The sequence below is a fragment of the Camelina sativa genome, chromosome 18 (assembly GCF_000633955.1).
Source record: "Camelina sativa cultivar DH55 chromosome 18, Cs, whole genome shotgun sequence".
Taxonomy (NCBI): Eukaryota; Viridiplantae; Streptophyta; class Magnoliopsida; order Brassicales; family Brassicaceae; genus Camelina; species Camelina sativa.
Genome location: NC_025702.1, coordinates 11238004 through 11258110, shown reverse-complemented (window position 1 = coordinate 11258110; position 20107 = coordinate 11238004). Strand labels below are relative to the sequence as shown.

General features: G+C 32.5%; 5 protein-coding genes across 5 annotated transcripts; 2 read left to right on the top strand and 3 right to left on the bottom strand.

The window, feature by feature from the left end:
- On the bottom strand, window positions 814-2859 carry LOC104761109 (polyadenylate-binding protein 1-like). The gene is made up of 6 exons (XM_010484140.2): window positions 2599-2859; window positions 2374-2476; window positions 2011-2078; window positions 1558-1749; window positions 1355-1470; window positions 814-1146 (listed from the first exon to the last, which is right to left on the bottom strand). Exons 1-6 carry the CDS (start codon window positions 2752-2754, stop codon window positions 1101-1103), a joined length of 681 nt encoding a protein of 226 aa, XP_010482442.1. The 5' UTR covers window positions 2755-2859; the 3' UTR covers window positions 814-1100.
- On the top strand, window positions 3116-4499 carry LOC104761108. The gene is made up of 3 exons (XM_010484139.2): window positions 3116-3585; window positions 3977-4172; window positions 4271-4499. The coding sequence occupies exons 1-3, from the start codon at window positions 3208-3210 to the stop codon at window positions 4360-4362; spliced, it is 666 nt and encodes a 221-aa protein (XP_010482441.1). The 5' UTR covers window positions 3116-3207; the 3' UTR covers window positions 4363-4499.
- On the bottom strand, window positions 4618-5217 carry LOC104761107. Its single transcript, XM_010484138.1, has one exon. The coding sequence runs from the start codon at window positions 5161-5163 to the stop codon at window positions 4795-4797; it is 369 nt and encodes a 122-aa protein (XP_010482440.1). The 5' UTR covers window positions 5164-5217; the 3' UTR covers window positions 4618-4794.
- Window positions 9454-11889, top strand: LOC104761105 (superoxide dismutase [Fe] 2, chloroplastic). Its single transcript, XM_010484136.2, is given in 10 exon segments — window positions 9454-9621; window positions 9728-9768; window positions 9973-10050; window positions 10326-10514; window positions 10881-11052; window positions 11141-11259; window positions 11354-11380; window positions 11488-11511; window positions 11587-11766; window positions 11769-11889. Coding segments are annotated over 10 exon segments (906 nt in total). The 5' UTR covers window positions 9454-9566; the 3' UTR covers window positions 11790-11889.
- LOC104761106 (protein FRIGIDA-like) lies at window positions 11782-14349 on the bottom strand. The gene is made up of 3 exons (XM_010484137.2): window positions 13316-14349; window positions 12736-12908; window positions 11782-12646 (listed from the first exon to the last, which is right to left on the bottom strand). The coding sequence occupies exons 1-3, from the start codon at window positions 14283-14285 to the stop codon at window positions 11948-11950; spliced, it is 1842 nt and encodes a 613-aa protein (XP_010482439.1). The 5' UTR covers window positions 14286-14349; the 3' UTR covers window positions 11782-11947.

Sequence of the window (20107 nt, the reverse complement as noted above, 5' to 3'; positions counted from 1 at the left end):
GATTAGCATTTATGAGGGGAATGACCTTATTAACGTTTACGAGGAGATTGGCATGGCTTCTCGGAGTCCCTTTTATGAGGGGGAATGAATCACAATAAAGTCAGATTAAGTACTAAAAAGTGAGCCCCTCTCAGTCCATTTGAACGCGAAAAAATTATGATTTGTCTTTGTCGTAAAGGGGAAACAGTTACAGTTTTAGAAAACCTGATAAAACAAAATCGGTCACTAAGAATATATATTCTCCATTAGGTTGAGAAGAGAACAAATTTTAGTAACCAATTTTGTTTACCAAGAGTTCTAAAACTGTTTAACTGTTCCATCCACTACCATATTTGAAAATCAAATAAGCGTGAAAAGAGAAAAAAAAAAGTCACCGCAAAAAAAAAAAGTATTTGTTCGATTAGATGAGACAGACATCAGATTTGGGGTGTCGACGGTATCATCATGCACACCCAAAATTTTGATGCGGCCCTCAACATCGAAGACATACCTTCCTAACAGTAACTTGTTTCATGCTCTTCGTCTTTTCGAATATAGACCGCGATATTGATATATATTTATAACACGTAAACACATGCTTTGTGTGAGAGTACACATGCTTTTTGCGTGCGAGGCCTATATCTTTCCTTCTCTTTGGTCTAGACGAATATTGAGTTACCTGCTCGAGAATTTGGCAAGTTTAACCAACTACTTCTCAGTTGTTTCCCATAATATGGCAAAAATAATTTCATCAATATTCAAATCTGATCAAAACACACAAAACCTATTAAAAAAAAGGTTAAAGATCGCAGTAACTAAATGGAGGTCATTCTCAATGGAAAGCTTATGAGTTTTTTTTTTTTTATGCGATTCGTGTTGAAAAGGATAAAGAACAAGGAACTCAAAATGTTGCTCTTGTCATCAAATATTGTACAGAAATTCTAAAAATATGATTCCCCTCTCTCCTCTCTTCTGTTCATACAATTCTTCTTTCAACTCTTCTCTGTTAATGGAAACAACTGCAGCGCCACCGATGAACCAAGTTGAGAATCGAGTTGATGATGATAAGCACCTTCCTGAACCGAAAGGCAGCTGCTACTTTTAACACCAATTTGCCTTGATCAGTACGGTCTGTACCGCATGGCCCGTCTGAACCTGGGAACTCTCCTGCACAAAACCATGAGAACAACCATTGTCAATATTTATGAACATGATGATTCCTCTCACTAATATATATACACCGAATCAAACATATGAACTTCTCATCTCTCCTTTTTTTAATCACAATCTATGGTTTTATATACTAGTCAATACAACCCAAACACTGCTAGTTTTGTTAAAAAGAGAGCAAGGCAGAGAAGTTTCAGGAACGCACCCATAGGCATATGGAGGGTAGAATGGAGGTCCAGGCATAAATCCCCTCATGGGTCTAAAGGGACGCCTTCCTCGAAATTGCTTCATTCCAGGGACATTAGTTCTCTTTGCAGATACCTGAAAAATTGATTAAACTAAGTTTAGTAATGACATATATTTGGATATATAGACAATTGAAGCCATGTCAGTAAAACGAGTTTGCACCTTTATCTGACGACCATGCAGTTCTGACTCATTCAAAATAAGAGAATTCTGAACAGCTTCTACTTCCACGAATTCCACATAGGCAAAACCTTTAGGTTGACCAAACTTATCAGTCAGAATCGTAACCCTATTCACTGTCCCACAGGATTGAAAATGCTGCTGGACTTCCTCTGGAGTACATGCATAGTCCACCTAGTATACACAAAACCAAATACACAGGAAAGCCAAAGAATCAGCGGGTACTAACACTTCACAGATACTACCCAAAGCAACAAAGATGGGAAATAAGGTCTTATGAATTTAAAAGCTAAGCAGGATAGCAATTGCAAGAGACAACGAAATAAACAACAATCTGTGATACCGCAAATCACTACAAAGACAATCTTTCTTTGAAAAAGATACAAACATTAATAAAAAAAAACATGGGAAAATTAATGGTGGAAGAAGCCTCACATTGCCAACATATATTGATCGCGAATCCACTTCCTCCTTCTCAGCTGAACTAACACCTCCTGAAGGATCTTCATTGATATGCAACAATCAAAAGGGCATTAACACGATTAGCTAAGGGTGTTCTTTCCTAGTAAACTGGAATCGTTTCAATAGAATTCATCACTAAACACACAAAACTAATAATGGTTTCCATACTACAGTAAATTACTTGAGAGAATCGTTGATTCACCTAAAAAGATTCCAATAAAGCAATATCCTAATTAACAAGAGATGCTCTAACCCTAATCTATCAATTTAAGGTTTACGTGAAGCTGGGCATAAAAAAGATTCAAGAATCTACGAATGGGTTATATAAGCACAAACCTTGACCAGCTCCCATATCTTTCTCAGCTTTGGCTTGCATTTCACGCAAAGCTCCAGCTTCTTCCTCGATCTCCTTAATTCGTTTCTTCATATCCTCCAAGTCCTATCATAACAAAATCCAAAGCAAAACAACATACTAAGATACAGTGACAAACAAGGGAAGGGTCTATATATATATATCTAAATTAGATAAAAGATAGATCGAAGAAGAAGAATCAAAAATACCCTAGAGCTAGAGCCTGGTTCAAGCTCCTCATCTCCGGCGGCGGCTCCTTCATCTCCGCCGTGTTCTTCATACTCCTCCGTATCCATCTCTCCTTCTTCCTCCTCTGGGATCTCTCCTCCGTACACCTCGTGCTCTTGCTCATCGTGCAGCGGCATCTTCGTCTCTCTCTCTCTCTCTTACTTTATCTCTCTCACTCGGCGACTGTCGTAAAAAAGCGAAAGAGAGAAAACAGAAGTTTCGGAATTTTTAGGGCTTGAAATCGGGAAAGAAAGGGATTGGAAGGTTTATTCGTAATTAATTATACCCGAAAAGGTTAATTTTGGAAATTTAACAAAATCTTTAAAACAACTACATTCACCAAAGTAGACATGTACCCAAGAAATTCGTCGGTTGGATCTTGGACCTTCCAATGGGCTTAACGTGACGTCGCGACTGGGCCTCACTTATGATCTTATTAATGATGACGTGGCACATCACTTTAAATGAGTCCCACTGGTGGGGACGTGGCATCTCACCCATTTAACTCAGTGGTCTAAAAACGTTTACGCTCTTCTCTGAAACCAAAAGCTTCTTATCTTCTTCGGGGACAGAGCAAAACACAGCCTCCGATGGCCGCCACGTCATCATCACCGCCGTGTGTTAACGTCTCAATGTCGTCTCACCTCCTCCGTAAACCTTCTTGCACCATCCTTAGAGTGTTCGGTTTATCACAGCCTGGGAGCAGGAGTAACCGTAGAGTAGGACGGTTAACGGTGACCCGGTCTAACCTGGCGCAGGATTTTCTCGGTGATTTCGGAGCTCGTGACCCTTACCCTGAGGAGATAGCGAGCCAGTTCGGTGACAAAGTGTTGGGATGCCAAAGCACTGAGCACAAGATTTTGATACCTAACGCTTCTGTTTTGTCTCTCTCTCAGCTTGATTGTTCCCCTGTTTCTCCTTCACAGCCTCCTTTGTCCGCCGATGATGCCCGAACCCTCCTCCATAAGGTCTGTTTTACTAAACTTTACAAGTTCGTTGGTTGATCAAAGTGTTATTAAAATTCGATTTCTACTATAGTTGTCGATATAGTATTGGCTACTCCACTCATTGTTATCGTTGTGGAATCTGTTATCATTACAAAATTTACAATTATGCATATTTCAAACGGTTCTATTTCTATCTAGTTCGAGAAAGATATAATTTTAAAAAAATATATCATGAGAGCAATGAGAGGTGTGAATCAAGACAGATCATTGTTTATATAAGTGTCATGTGTTACTCTTCTCATTGTCATGGTTAAATGGAACCCATGAAGTTTCATTCATATGGTTGATGAAGTAGTAATGTTCATATTATTATGCTATTTCAATCTCTATGATTATTGTGTAAACGGTTCAGGTTTTGGGATGGAGTATAGTGGAGGATGAAGCAGGCAGTCGGAAAATAAGGTGCATGTGGAAAGTGAGGGATTTTGGGTGCGGTGTTGAACTCATTAACAGGATCCATAAGGTTGCTGAAGCTTCTGGTCATTACCCTTCTCTTCATTTGGAAAGTCCTACCCAAGTTCGAGCTGAACTATCCACCACATCTATTGGTATGTTAAACATACAAATATTATTACTTGTTCGATATTTGAGTTTTAGTACATGGTTTCTTTAAAATGGTTGGTTGTTGGATGAACAAACAATGCAGGAGGGTTGAGCCTGAATGATTTCATAATGGCGGCCAAGATAGATGATATCAAGACTTCTGATCTTTCCCCTCGGAAAAGAGCTTGGGCGTAACCTTCCTTATTTTAATTATTTTGTAACATTTTTTGTTTGATACTATGGATGTATTCTTCAATTCATCAATCACAAGAAGCCGCTCTACTTGTCGTATGAGATTCATTTCATAATAAGGATATTGAGGATTTAGGACAGATGAAATGCTTCAAATATTTTATAATTGACCAAGGATGACATTTTTATTACTATAAAATCATTGTGTCGTCTTCTTCATTTTCTAAAACATTATGTGGCTAACAGATTTAAGATTTAGGACAGATGAAATAGTTATCAGATTTTATAATTGACCAAGATATAAAAAGGATGACATTTTTATTATTATAAAATCATCCTGTCGTCTTCTTAATTTTCTAAAACATTTTGGAACTAACACAAATTTTGAAAATTATAATGTTTCACATAATTAACAAACTACTTGTTGCATCGATCCTAGGGTGCGGTGGTTGGAGGACCAGCACTTTTGACGCATAGTTGTTTTAGCATAGGTGGGAAAAACGGGTTGCAGTTAACTTCATGGTCTAGAAAAGCTTTACAACAAGCTGGACCTATACTGCCAAAGTTGTGGGTTATTACGGCTTGTCTGATCTCTGCAAAGCATCCTGGCCAATCCATAAACGACGACCAACATTTGGTTATGTCTGGCATTCTGGGCATACCGGGCATTCCGGGCATACCGGGACTCGGATAAAATAGATTTGGAAATGGAAATGGGAACGGGGGGAACTGCGGTAGCTGAGCATTAGCGGAGGCTGCAATGCATAAGATAACCACTAGGAGAGAAACACTCTTGATCGACATGATGATTGGGTTCTCTACTTTTATGCGACAAGAGAGATGGAAGACTTGATTATATGCAGTTTGGTTTTGTTTGATGAAATTATGTGGCTTTGTGGACAAATTTATATTAAAGTAATGGTCTAATGGAGTAGGGAATACTAGCTGGCATTGTGAAACGTATACAAGTTACTTTTTGTAATCACTTTTATCGTTTTAAAATTTGGAAGAAAATATAAAACAATCAAAACATTTGATCATGGAGTAACAAGGTACATTGAATCTGACGGATATATACACATATATGAACACTTTGAACTAACACATTAAAGAAAATATTATCTTCTTAACCAGTCTCTACTCTTTAGAAAAAAGACAGGTAAAAAAGATATTTTCCTAACCAAGTTTCATTTATGGATAGAAAAAACAGATAGAAATGATAGTTTTCTAATCGGTCTTGTTTATGAATGGAAAAAATAAATAAAATTCCTAACCAAGTTTTGTTTATGGATAGAAAAACAAATAATAAGATAGTTTTCTAATCAGTCTCGTTTATAAATAGAAAAGATAAATTTTTAAAAAATAATATATATTATTATTTTTGAAGTACATTTTGGGTTATATTCTTCAAATTTTGTTTATTTAATATGTCTTATTTACAAGTTACAACATTAACCCCTAACAATTTTTTTAAAATAACATTTTGTAGAAACTCAATTAATAGAACTATTTAAATCTACCTAATTTGATACGTTTATTGTCATAAATAGTTGGACAACATCTATCTATATTATTATTTTTGAAGTACATTTTGGTTTATGCCCTTCAAGTTTTGCTTATTTAATATGTCTTATTTACAACATTAACCCCTAACAAATTTTTTAAAATAACATTTCGTAGGAACTCAATTAATGAAACTATTTAAATCTACCTAATTTGATACGTTTATTGCCATAAATAGTTGGACAACATCTATACATTTTAATTTTTCCATAAACAACTCTACATATTAACTTTTTAATCCCATAAAAATCTTCAAACTTATTTTAATAGATCTTTAGAGAAAAATCTGTTAGTTTCCCTAAATTATCTCGGCTTAATTAATAGTTTCTATTTAATATTTTCTACATTTAATATTTTCTACATTTGTTGAAGGTGATAATATAGTTTCCCTAAATTATCTCGGCTAAATTAATTGTTATTCTCTTTTAAACACCATATATATATATATGCACTGCATAGTAACATGATCTGTTTACTTTTATAACAATGAATTTTAATTGATAAATTAAAAATGAAAATAATTAATTTCTATATATATTAAACACATAAAATAACTATTACTTCTCACATATCTCTATATGATTCTACCTAAAAAACACAATGAAGCGGTGTACCACGGTCAAAACTTAGATAACATAGTAACATTTATATTAAAAAACAAAAAAACTTAACCATTTTATTTAAAATCATATATGAACATTAAAATCGTCCCGTAAATTCAATAGATATTTATAGGTATATAATTTAAAAATTAATAAAACAACAGCAAAATAACAAACAAATATAATCTACGTATTTTAAATATTTAAAATTTTAAAAATATAGTCCCGCAATGTACCGCGGGTTAAATCCTAGTTAATATAATTAATTTGATTAACCAAAAACTCTCTCACGTCTGTTGTTAATCACGTCTAGACCCATCAATTTAGAAAGGTCAGATTAGGCCTGCATGAAAAAACCAGAACTGAAAACTCAAATAGGAACTAACTCAAAAACTGTGACCCAAATCCAAAATTTTAAATTTATTTTATTCGATTTTAAACTCATCTATACAAAAATCTAAAAATCCGAAACCAAATCCGAATCCAAAATATTCAAAATAATACAAATAATTTAAGATTCAAATATCTATTTTTTTAACTTGAAAACTCAAAATTTTACCCGAAAATCCGATTATTTATCTGAAAAAACTGGATATTCGGGTACAATTTCAGATTTTTTTTGTATCCGAAAAATTAAGGGAAGTGTATTCAACTTGACATTTTAAGTGATTTGTGTAAAATTTACAAATCTATGTTATTCAATCATGGATTTTAAAAAGTCCATTAAAATCCATTGTTATTGAACTGATGAGTTAAAAATCTACATTAAAATCCACTTGTTATTCAAAATTGTTTGTGGATTTGGATTTTAATTAATTTTAGTGATTCTTGAGAATTTGAAAAGATTTGTTTAGTTAAAAATACAGAAATCCAAATCTCATAGTTTTAGGTAGGATTTGAAATTTTTTTACCATCTTCCCTAAAATTTATCAAAATTCCAAATAACCTAAATCCCATAAAATCCTCCACAATCATGGTTTCAATAAATCCCTTAAGTGTTTAGCGGTTTTGAAAATCTATACCCAAATCAAAAGGCTTTTAAATTTTTAAATTTACCATATTCCTTTCAATTTTGTTCCATTTCAATTTTCTTTCTATAATTGTCTCTATTTCTTCAAAATCTTTTTTACGCTCTAATTTTACATCTGTTTCTCCTTCACATCCTCGGTTGTCCCGGATGATGCCCAAACGCTCCTCCATAAGGTCTGTTTACTAGTCTTTACAATTTCGTTGGTTAATCAATTATGTTGCTTAAATGTGATTTATGCAGAGGACTAACCACTAGTACATAGCTTAGTTATCTACATAAGTAAATATTGGCTATAGCTTAGTTATCTACATAAGTAAATATTGGCTAGTCCCGTCATTCTTACGGTTATGGAATCTTTTATCATTACAAATTTACAACTATGCATATTTGAAACGGATACATCTAATTCAAGAAACTATTTTCACAATAAATCATTGTTTATAAGCGTTATGTGTTGCTGTTCTCATTGCCAATGGGACAGATGAAAATGAAATGCTTAAAGATTTTATATTTGACCAAAATATAAAAAGGATGACATTTTTATTATTATAAAATCATTGCGCGTCTTCTTAATTTTCTAAAACATTTTGGGACTAACACAATTTTAAAAATAATAATGTTTCACATAACAACCCACTTGTTGCACCCTAGGGTGCGGTGGTTGGAGGTCCAGCACTTTTGACGCATTGTTGTTTTAGCATAGGTGGGAAAAACGGGTTCATGGGAAGATTCGGTGTGCAGTTAGCTTCAACATCTAGAAAATCTTTACAACAAACTGGACCTATGCTGTTAAATTTGCCGGTCATTATAGCTTGTCTGATCTCCGCAAAGCATCCTGGCATAAACATAACTATTTTCCAACATTTGGCCATGTCTTGCATCCTTGGCATACTAGAAGTTGCTTGGGACGGTTTCAAAATTCCTGGCATACTGAGATTTGGTGGAAATGGATTTAGAAACAGAAAGGGAACTTCGGAATTCCTGGCATACCGGGACTCGGTTGAAATGGATTTGGAAACGGAAAGGGGAACTTTGGAATTCTGGGCATACCGGGACTCGGCTGAAATGGATTTGAAAACGGAAAGGGGAATTTTGGAATTCCAAACATACCGGGACTCGGCTGAAATGGATTTGTAAACGGAAAAAGGAACGGAAAATGTGGTAATTGAGCATTAGCTGAGGCTGCGGTGCATAATATAACCAGTAGAAGAGAAAAGACACTTTTGATCGACATGATGGATTGCAACCAGAGAAATAGAAGAGTTGAAAAATCCAATATATTAGTTTGTAGTTTGGTTTTCGTTTTGATGAAGTTATGTAATTGGGAGGCTATGTGGTCAAATGTATATGAAAGTAATGGAGTATGAAATACTAGCTCGCACTGCCATATGTATACAAGTTAATTTTTGTAATCAATTTTATTGTTTTAAAATTTGGAAGAAAATAAAAACTGCTAAAATGTTTGATCATGGAGTAATAGGTGCATTGAGTCTCATGCATGTATATGAATCACTTTGACTAATACAGAAAAAATATATATATTTTCCTAACCAGACTGTTTGTCGATAGAAAAAAATGATGATTTTTTATACTCAAAATTCTACTCAAAATTCAGTATATTTTTCTTTTATATTTACATGGACCTAATCTAGTTTACATATATGCTTTCAACGCATATTTATGCTTTCAACATTTTATGCACATATATATGCTTTCAACGCATATAATTAAAATAAAAAACCATTTCTATGTTTCCAAACTATTCGCGTACCTGGTTATGGATTCCATTGCAACATAGATAGAGACTATTGAAAAAGTTAACTTTTAGTTTGTGTTTAGAGGACATAATAAAAAAAAAAAAAAAAAAATTGATAATAACATTTAAAAAAATGTACATTGAGATAAGAAGACTGACTTATCTCTAAGCAAGAGAGAAGGGGGTCGGTCTTGTTGTACTTGTTGTTGTTGTTGCATCTTCGAAAAATAATCAAATCAGAACGCTTCGAGGAAAGATGATGACAGTTGCAGTGACAGCCATTTCCTCTCCTCTTCTTCTTCATTCTCAAGGTCTCTCCTTTTTCCTATCTTTCTCTCTCTCTCTCTCTCTCTCTCTCTATGAACGAAACACTTGATGATTTTCTTATGGGTTTTTTGTGTTGGTGAATTACAACAGGGCCAAACCGGCAACTGTTGCAATGGAAAAGAAACGAAAAGGTTTGTTTTCGCAACTTCTCTAATAGATATCTCTTTGAAAGTTTGAATTAGCTCAATGAACTCTATTTTCTATTAGTGATAACTTGACTAAGGAACTCTGCATAGATAGTGTTCGATGAAATGCTTCAATGAAACTTCTCGATTCAATAACACACATTCTTTGCTTTTTTTTTCTTTTTTCTTTTTCTTCTTTGGATTGCACAGAGACGGTTACCGACAAAGGTGGCTGGTTCCGGTGTTATCACAGCGGGATTTGAGTTAAAGCCTCCTCCATATTCTCTTGTACGTTTTCTTGAATTTTGTTGTTGATATAATATAATTAGATTAGAAAAGACCCTGCTTTTAGGTGGTTGATATAATATAATTATACTAGGCTTTGTTCTTTCTGCTGCTATACATTACTTTTAGTTTGTATGACCGTATGCAAGAACAACAAATTGGACACTCTGTGAGTCGTGTACTTAATAATTATGAAAAATGATGAGCTTTCCTGCTTTGGAATCATATGGGAGATGTTTCTCACTCTCTGTGTCTTCGTGTTTTTGATATATGGGTAGGATGCTCTGGAACCGCATATGAGCCGGGAAACCTTGGATTATCACTGGGGAAAACATTACAGAACTTACATTGAGAACTTGAACAAACAAATTGTAGGCACAGATCTAGATGCGTTGTCCTTGGAAGAAGTTGTGCTTCTTTCATACAACAGAGGCAATATGCTTCCTGCCTTTAACAATGCTGCCCAGGTAGTATATGCAATATTGCTTTCCACCTGTTTTTTTTCTAAGGAAAAGAAGCTTTTTAAAGCTGCTCATCTAAAAAATTAGACTGGACCTCTAAGTTACACTGTAGTAGTATAAGTGACAGTATCGGTTTTGAAAATCTGCAGGTTATGTGGAAATATTCCTATAGATAGGTAGATACATTATAACGTAACAAGAATCACTTGGATACTACATTCATTGACATGACAAACTTTTGTTTCTTGTGAACTGTGGACTGTGGATTGGATAAGATTAGGACCACTGGTCATAGTGGCAAGTTTCTTAATGTGGGATGGATTGGTTTTTTCTGGATTGAATGTGAATTGAAGTTATATGAGGTGCTTGCAGGCTTGGAACCACGAGTTCTTCTGGGAGTCTATCCAACCTGGAGGTGGAGGAAAGCCAACTGGAGAGCTTCTCAGATTAATAGAGAGAGATTTCGGGTCTTTTGAAGAATTTTTGGAAAGGTTCAAGTCGGCTGCAGCCTCTAATTTTGGTTCGGGTTGGACATGGCTTGCATGTGAGTGTTTTTGACTTTGCCCCCCTTCCAAATATGCAAACCCCCAACTTACTTCCATACTTAAGCTTATGGGGACTCATTGATGTAGATAAGGCGAATAGACTTGAAGTTGCAAATGCCGTAAATCCGCTCCCAAAGGAGGAAGATAAGAAGCTTGTAATAGTTAAGACTCCCAACGCAGTAAACCCGCTTGTATGGGATTATTCTGTAAGTGTCTAAACTTCCAATACGAAGATCAAAGTTTTCTGTTGCTATTATGGATGTTTATATCCTCACACGTTTGGTCTGTCCTTTTGTGCAGCCACTTCTCACCATCGATACTTGGGAGGTATATATGCTAATGCTACTCATCCCTCTATATCTCATTTGACTTTGAAAGATTGATTTCTTGGTCGCTGACTTCCTTTTCTTTTTCCTTTCTTTTGTGTCAAACAGCACGCTTACTATCTGGATTTTGAGGTACTATCAAATTGCCAAATGATTTTCACTATATTTGAACGCAACGGTCTCATATTTGTTGTGTTCTACGCGCAGAACCGAAGAGCTGAATACATAAATACATTCATGGAAAAGCTCGTGTCATGGGAAACTGTAAACACAAGGCTAGAAGCTGCAATGGTTCGAGCAACCCAAAGAGAACAAGAAGGAACATATACAGAAGAAGAAGCGAATCCAGATGATGAAGAGCCGGAGGTCTATTTAGATAGTGATATTTTGATGTATCTGAGGTTGACTAAAAACCTGTGAAGCATATAACATTAGCATCTGAAATGTCAATTACAGAGAGCCAACATTTTTTGCATTCAGAGGCCTTAAAAATTAACTTTTAAATTTTGACTATTGTGGGGAAAAAATAAACTACCTTAAACAAAAACAAAAAGCATTTACATTCCTCCTATGTGTGGTCTAGTGATGAGTTACTACGAGGAGACCTGTGATTGGATAAACCCAAATATCTTTCTTGAGATGGTGAATGTCTGTAAATCCTTTGAAGACCATATGGTATTTGTTGCTCTTGTCCATGAATTGGAGGAGAGTACTGCCGTGGATGTCTCTGTCCATGAACCGGAGAGTACTGCCGAGGAACTCTCTGTCCGTTAGCCTGAGAGTATGAATTTGGAGGCAGATGTTCATATGCATATACACTTCTTCCTAAACCACCAGGTGGAACCATATATTCAGGGGATCTTCTGAGACTTGAGCGATGAGGAAAAGATGATGACGGGCCAAGGTAACTACTCACAAGAGCTGATATTTCATCTCTATCTTCGTCTCTTTGACTAGGAAAGGTTCGATCACGGTACAGAGGAGAATATGATGAAGAAGCTACTGGTGGCGTTTCCATGGGTGACAACCTCGGACGTTTCATCTGTTGGTTATACAATCTCTTGGTAAGTACCGCTTCCTCCATTAAACTGATGGATCTTGCTTTCTCTTCCATCTCTCTATTGAGGTGAAGAGTGTCATTCTCCAGCTTAACAATTTCCTCTTTGATTTGCCACTCTGGTATTTCTTTTGCGGGGTCTAATTTGTGAGTCTCCATAAACTGCATCACTGATGATAGTGTACCTAGCTGCTTTTCAGTCGCCTCTTTCTGTTGAGAAATTAGAGAGAACAATGGTATGATTCAGAAGAGAAAAAAGAGTTCATAAAGGTACATAATATGCGAGGAAGAATTCATACAAATGCCAATGGTGAGTGGGCTTTTCGTTTTGCCTTGTCAAATGACTCCTTGCTCATCCTTAAGGATGAAGTTAGAACTGTAGAAGCTGAAAACTTATCCTCCATCCCAAAGTTATACACCATCTCAAGAGCTTCAATATGCTTTCCACGCTTGATACTTGATTCAACTATACCTATGACCAATAGAATTTTGTGTCAAGACCAGTTATTTAACACTAGTAAGTTGGCAACTTGGCATTGCTTAAAGCGTAATTAGTATTGAACAGCAAAGTCATATGATTTTAACTTGCAATATTGAAAACCACAGCAACCACTACTTTCAAGGCAACAACATCTCGTTTGGTTCTGACAAACACCAAATTTGTATCAATGCTATGGTTGAGAGTTCCTAGTTCTTCCCAGGTTAGATTCTAGCTAAAATTTTGTTCTGCACTCTAAAATGCCACTCTCCTAGTTTATAGCATGGTACATACAATTCTACTCCAAGAAAACAAAGATTGAACTCGACACTATCGATCCTATCAACAAAAAGGAACCATCTTTGCAATGAAATTAATCGAGTGAAGACAAAACATGGTACCTGAAATCATAGGGGTAAGAAAAGGTGACCGTCTCAAAGCACCCGCAATCTCATTAAACCCACACGTCAGTATCAAATCCAACAGGTCCATACTCCTAAAGTTTGAAGGAACACCAAAACAAGCAATCAGTAAAAGCAGACCCCTTGCATCCATTAGCTCTGCCGCAGCTACTCCTCCTTCACCAATCAGTCTTTTCTTCCACGCAACAGCAGCCGCCTTCGCCTCATCTTTAACAGAAGTCTCAATCTTCATCTTTGCCTTCCCTTCACCAGGATCAGGCATTAGAAGAAAAGACTCCATAATGAGAAGCGAAACATGTCTCGCAGAGATCATAGGCGAATCCTTAGAAAAAGCTCTACGCCCTTGTAAGTAAAACTTGCCAATACATTCGAAGACAAACTTGGCTGGCTCCTTAGCCAACTTCAAAGCTACAGGAATCTCTTCCAGTAGCTTAGCTCGATCAGAGATATTCCCGTAGATGTATTTGCGCAGACCTTTGCTACACATTGACTCACACAAACGTTCCCCTTCCGATTTATCTGAAATCGCCGGTACAGGATCCTGAAACGATTGTCTCACAGTCAAGGTGGGTTCTACAGAAGCATTGTTCCGCGGTGGCGATAACGGCTGATGGAAATCGGAAGAAGCGGCGATGTCAACGCCGTTACTCTTGAGTTTTGAATCGATTGCGTTTTCAATTGACTCGATGTGCTTCTGCAAATCATCGAATTGGCGTTTGAAAGCGTCCACCGCAGCTGAAAACGCAGCCAAATCGTCGATTGATTTCAGAAACTGCGGCTGCTTAGATTGACCGATCGTAATTTGATCTGTTTCAACAACCGCCGGGAATTCTCCCCGCCGTCGTTCAGATTTCCGGGGAATCGCCGCCGTAGAGGGTTGCGCCTCCATTGTCGGTGGATAATTGGCGTAGGCAAGAGCAGGGATCATAGAACCGTTGTGGAAGGCCATGGGAATGTGGAGGAGGAAGAAGAAAGAAAGATTGCAAAATAAAATAAAATTTAAAGCCCTAATTTTGACACTCTAAATTAAATTCTATGAAAATTAGTTAAATTACCAAATTTTGTTTAACTGTATCGTTTTTTTTTATTAAGTAGGAAGTGTATGTATATTTTTCTCTTTTTTCTTTCTTCTTTCTAATGAATATATAGAACTATAATTATAAATTAAGATTATAGTTAAGTTTTTTTTTTTTTTTTTGACAGCTTTTTTGTTACTATACAGATTTTATGTGATAAAGAAAATAGAAATAATATTTTGATTAATTGATTTTTAACTAAATACTATGTCTTAAATGTTTTAATAATTCACAGATGTTGACAAAAAAAAAAACTGGTTTACTTATTGATTAGCATATTTTTAGAAATGTTTTTGATAAATAAGTGAACAAAATTATTGGTTCCTAGAAAATAGCATAATCAATAGAAATTCAGAAAAATAAGTGAAAATAGATTTTAAGCAAAAAAAACTCTCAAAATCTCATTAAATAAGATATTGGATTCTCTATAGAAATTTTCAAAATCTCTCAAAATATACATTTCATAAATTTTAAGGAAACCAGTCTTAAATTTTTAAATGGTCATAAAATAGATTCTGGAAAAACAAAAACCAAAAACAACTTTGAAACTAAAAACATTCAAGGCACTTTAGTTGGTTTATGCTCCGTTTTTATATGAACAGAATGTATTTTACATCATAATTAGAACATGTATTTTCTTATGCTAATTACTGTACTACTTAAGATTAACATAAACACAAGTAACTAAAGTCCTTTTTGCTAAAGTACTTCCGTAGAGTTAAGCAACCAACAACTCTTCCTTAATAAGATTGACCACCGTGAATTTTGGTGCCTATTTCAGTTTATTAATTAATTACTTATTGTTTTCAATTGCATACCAGATTTTAACCCACAGTATACAGCGGGACAATATTTTTACAATATAAAAAAAAAAAATTTAAAAATTGTATTTGTTTGTTAATTTTGCTTATTTTGTTTAGTGTTTAAGATTGTATAATTGTATTTTAATTATTAATTATAAAATTTGATCAGTTGTATACCGCAAACACCCGACAATTATTTAGTTTTATTTACACTAATGTTACGTTTTTACCGTATCAAATTTCTTATGGTTATAAAAACAGAAATTTTTACTGTTTTTTAGATTTAACCCGTAAAATAATTATTCTTACATTATTGTATTTTTAAATTTTTAGTGTTTATAAATTTAATCCGTAAGTTTAAAGTTATTTAGATTTAATCCGTGAAAGAATTATATCCATAAAAGTTATTTTGCAGTATACTGCATAGTAATTTATATTATAAATAATTTATTAGATTTAACCCGTGAAATAATTATTTTTGCATTTTTATCAGCATATTAATAACCATTAAAGTTTTAATTGTTCATATGAAACAATATAGTTATTATTGAATATTGGAGTTTTTAAAAGAAGAAAATATTGTATAGATATTTTTGGCATATGTTATTAAGTGTAATAAATTTCTTAATATATGTAAATTTTTTAAGGAAATTATAAACCAAATTTGTAGAGACATTTTAGGAATCTAATTGATTCTGTTTGTATGTGCAATTTTTTAAGGATTAACTTTGTAAATAAGTATAACTTAAAGGACACCAAATGTAACACCACGAGATAATTATTTAGTTTTATTTATTATAATTTGAGAAATCTAAGGAATCAACCCCTAAGTACCTCAAATCAAGTAATGTAGATGACTAAATCTATATTTTACAATCAAAATATGTAAAGCAAAAATTTCTATAGAAAGTCTATACAAACAAAATCTCTAAAGATAATTTTGGTGATTTTATGGGATTAAAATTTTAATGGGTAGAACTGTTTTTGGAAAAATCGGAATATATAGATATTGTTAAGATTTTATGGCAATAAATGTAACAAATGTTGGTTGATTTAAGAAAGTTTAGTATTTGAGTTTCTCTGCAATGTTATTTATGAAATTTTTTAGGGGTTAATGTTATAAATAAAAATTTAAATAAACAAAACTTAAAGGGCATAACACAAAATATACTTCTAAAATGTTAATATAGATTAAATATTTTCTATGTTTTCATTGTATAAACCCTCAAGAATTACCGAGTCATCGTTTCTAAACAAAACAAAATTATCTCTTAGTAATATTTGTTTTTAGTCTTTACCATTGTTCTATTATATTGAGCTGTAACCTATTTTTACGTTTTTCTCAGAATTTTCAAGTTTTTCAGTACTTCACTTATTTTTATTCATATAACTCTACTTTCAACAATTTTAAAATTATTTTATTAACATATCTATGAAATTGGAACTTAAAATATTTTATGCTAATTATATATCTATTGGAAAAGTGAAATTTTTGGAAGAACTACATTTAGAAGAAAATATTAGAAACAAAAGCAAAATATGTGCAAATCAAAGGCTAAACCATAGCAAACCATTTTTTCTGAAAAATGTAATAATAATTAGTTTAGAGATTATAAAATTTAAAATATAGCTATTATAAAAGAAATATATAATGAATCCAGTCAAAAATATTTATAGATTTGCCATTGATACCACTAGTGATTAGAAAACCGTATTGTTATTTATATTATTTCATCCATCAATAGAGATGGGTTCATGGCTCACATCTTTGTATACGGAAAACGGCTTGCCCAACGAAGAGCGGCGATCAGAGATAATTTTTGACAATTATTTTTTTGTTTGTCAGTTGCTAGAGTATTAAAATTTTCTATGTGTAATTTGTAGGCACTCAAAAGTAGCGTGAATCTTGTTGTATCTAAAGATGGTACCAGTAATTACAAAATCATAAACAATACGTCCACTCAAAGAAACAGTTCTATCGTGATTGCTACATCACATGCACGGTGGACTTTATTTGCGGTCAAGCTTCGACGGTATTCCAAAACTGTCAGACTGAGGCTCGAAAACCAATCCGAGGATAGAGCAATGTCATAACTGCTCAATCTCGTTACATTTCATAAATGTAACATAACGGCTAGTAAAGATCTTGCTCCGGTAAAAAAAACGGTGAAGTCGTTTCTTAGACGATCGTGGGACATATTATCAAGAGTGGTCTTTATGGAGTCATTCATATGGGAAAATAACTTTAATTAGCCGCCTATCTACTCTCTATTATGGAGAATATGAAAACAACGGCCCGAGAGCTGATACAAAGAAGCGAGTGACATGGAAGAAATTTAGAAAGATAACTGATCCGAAGGAAGCAGCTAACTTTACTATAGGAAGGCTTCCTAATGGAAATGTGTGGTTGAAACCAACCGGAGTACCTTATGAATTAGGCCTTTAGTAATTACATTGTCTTATGTGATGTTGTCGACAATGTATTAATTAACGTAAAACCTACTCTATATAGATAATGTTATTTATTATGAACAAAAAAATATTGGTCACTCTATATAGATAACGTAAAACCTACTCTATATAGATAACGTAAAACCTACTCTATATAGATAATATAGATAATGTATCATATGATTACTCTGATTTATAATAATATCGATATTTGTCTTATTTAGTGCTAAGACATAAAATTTATTATCTAAAGCGGAAATTTTGTGGAATGGTTTGTACTTTGCCGTGTCACCTATGTGCTCATTGCTCAAGAAGCTTTCCATGACCTGATTGTTGAACTATTTATATTCTGATGTCTTAAACTTAAAGGTTTATGCCAACCTGTCTCCCTTTGTACACAAGTTTCTTAGGTTGACCAACCAATTGTGGATTATGAACCAAATTTTACATCAACGAAATCTGCAAATTTTAGAAGTTATCTAATTTACCAAAAAAAGAGAAACATTGTATGCATTGACCATTTAAAACTTTGATATATTGTTCCTTCCAATTCAAATCATTTTTTAATGAAAAAATTTGAATACATACCTTAAACTTAATAGAAAATTTGGAATCTATGCTAAATTTTTTTAACTCTTTGAAATGTAACTTATGTATTGCACTAAAATGACTATTTTGTTCTCAATTACAAATTATTAAAAATAAATACAATTTAACTAAGTTAATTCATAAAAAACATTAATTTTAAAAACATTGTGTAAACTAAATATTTGGAATTTTGCTAAATTGTTTTTGAAAATGATGAATTGATTTATTATATATAATATTAATCAATAACTAAAAATATTTAATTCAGATAAAATAAATAAAATTTTCCCTTAATTAATAATTAATTAAACGTTAAAAAAATAATCACAAAATAATTAAATTAATTTATGTTAGAAAATTATTTTTAAAAGTCACTGTTTATAAATTAGATATTGAAAAAAATAGATAATGATGAAGTAGTTTATTATGGATAATATTAATCAATAACGAAAATTAAAATTCAGATAAACGAAATAAAAATGATCGTGGATCACTCAATTGTTACTCAATTGTGATTAAATATCTGGTATTATTTAGTAATTTAATTTTAAAAATTTAGTATATAACAACTAAAATACAATTAATTAGAATTATTCATTTACGATTTATGTTTAGTAAATACTTTTAGATAATATTAGTTTTAAATAAATATATAAATCACGAATAATTATTCAAAAATTTTTATTTAATAAAAAGTTTGAAAAATAATTATATATTTCAATTTATTTTGATAATTATCAAGTTTAATAAATTAATAAAAAAATTTGAGCTTTTAGAAAATAAATCAACGGTTCAAAAAATTGACAATGTAACAAATCAATTAATAAAAAAATAAATCGACTTTTTTAATATAAGTCAACAAAGAAAAAATATAAATCAACAGGAATAAAATATAAGTCTATAGTTCAAAAAAATCAGTCGTATTAATAAGTCAACTTAAAATGAAATAAGTCTATTAAGACCAAACAAATCCACGAGAAAAAAATATAAGTCAACAAAAAAATCAACATCATCAAAAGTCAACTATGTAAAAAAACAATCAAACAAAAAAAAAGTCGACAGTTTTAAAATAAATCGATGGAAAAATAAATAAGTCGACAAAAATTAAACTTAAGTCAACCATTAAAAATATCGACCTTATTAATAAATCAACATAGAATGTAATAAGTCAACAATAAATAAACAAATAAACTATAAGCAAATATAAATCGATGAACAAAAAAACATGTCAACCATTAAAGACATCGACTATGTTAAAAATCTACTAGCCATAACATAAGTCAACTGTTTATATATAAGTCAATGACAAAGATAATTAAGTCAATAGAAGTAAAAAACAAAACGATTGTTCAAAAAGTCGACATTGTAAATAAATTAACATTGATTAAAATAAGTCTAAAATATTGATATATATATATATATTATAAATTGTGGAAAATATATATATATATATATATATTATAAATTGTATAATCTTGAATTATTTATTTGAAAATAAATTTAAATCTAAATGATATCAACAAAAAATATTTAAATTCTTTTTTTATTCAAAATTATAAGATCAAACATTGATTCATGTAATCATTATTTAAAATATAATAAATATGTTTTCGTTATACTTTTTATTTATTAAGTAATTATTTCGAATTTCACCATTTTTAAAAGTAATTTATTTTTAAAGTTTAGTTAGGTTTTTCTTATTTTTATTTAATTGTTAAAATTGTTTAATAATACGGGTATTTCTTTCCATTTTCATTTCAAAATATGTAGTTTTCAAATACCTATAATATTAAGTGTAGTTTTCAAATTTTTTATAAGATTTGGTGTATTTATAAAAATCTCTTATGATACAT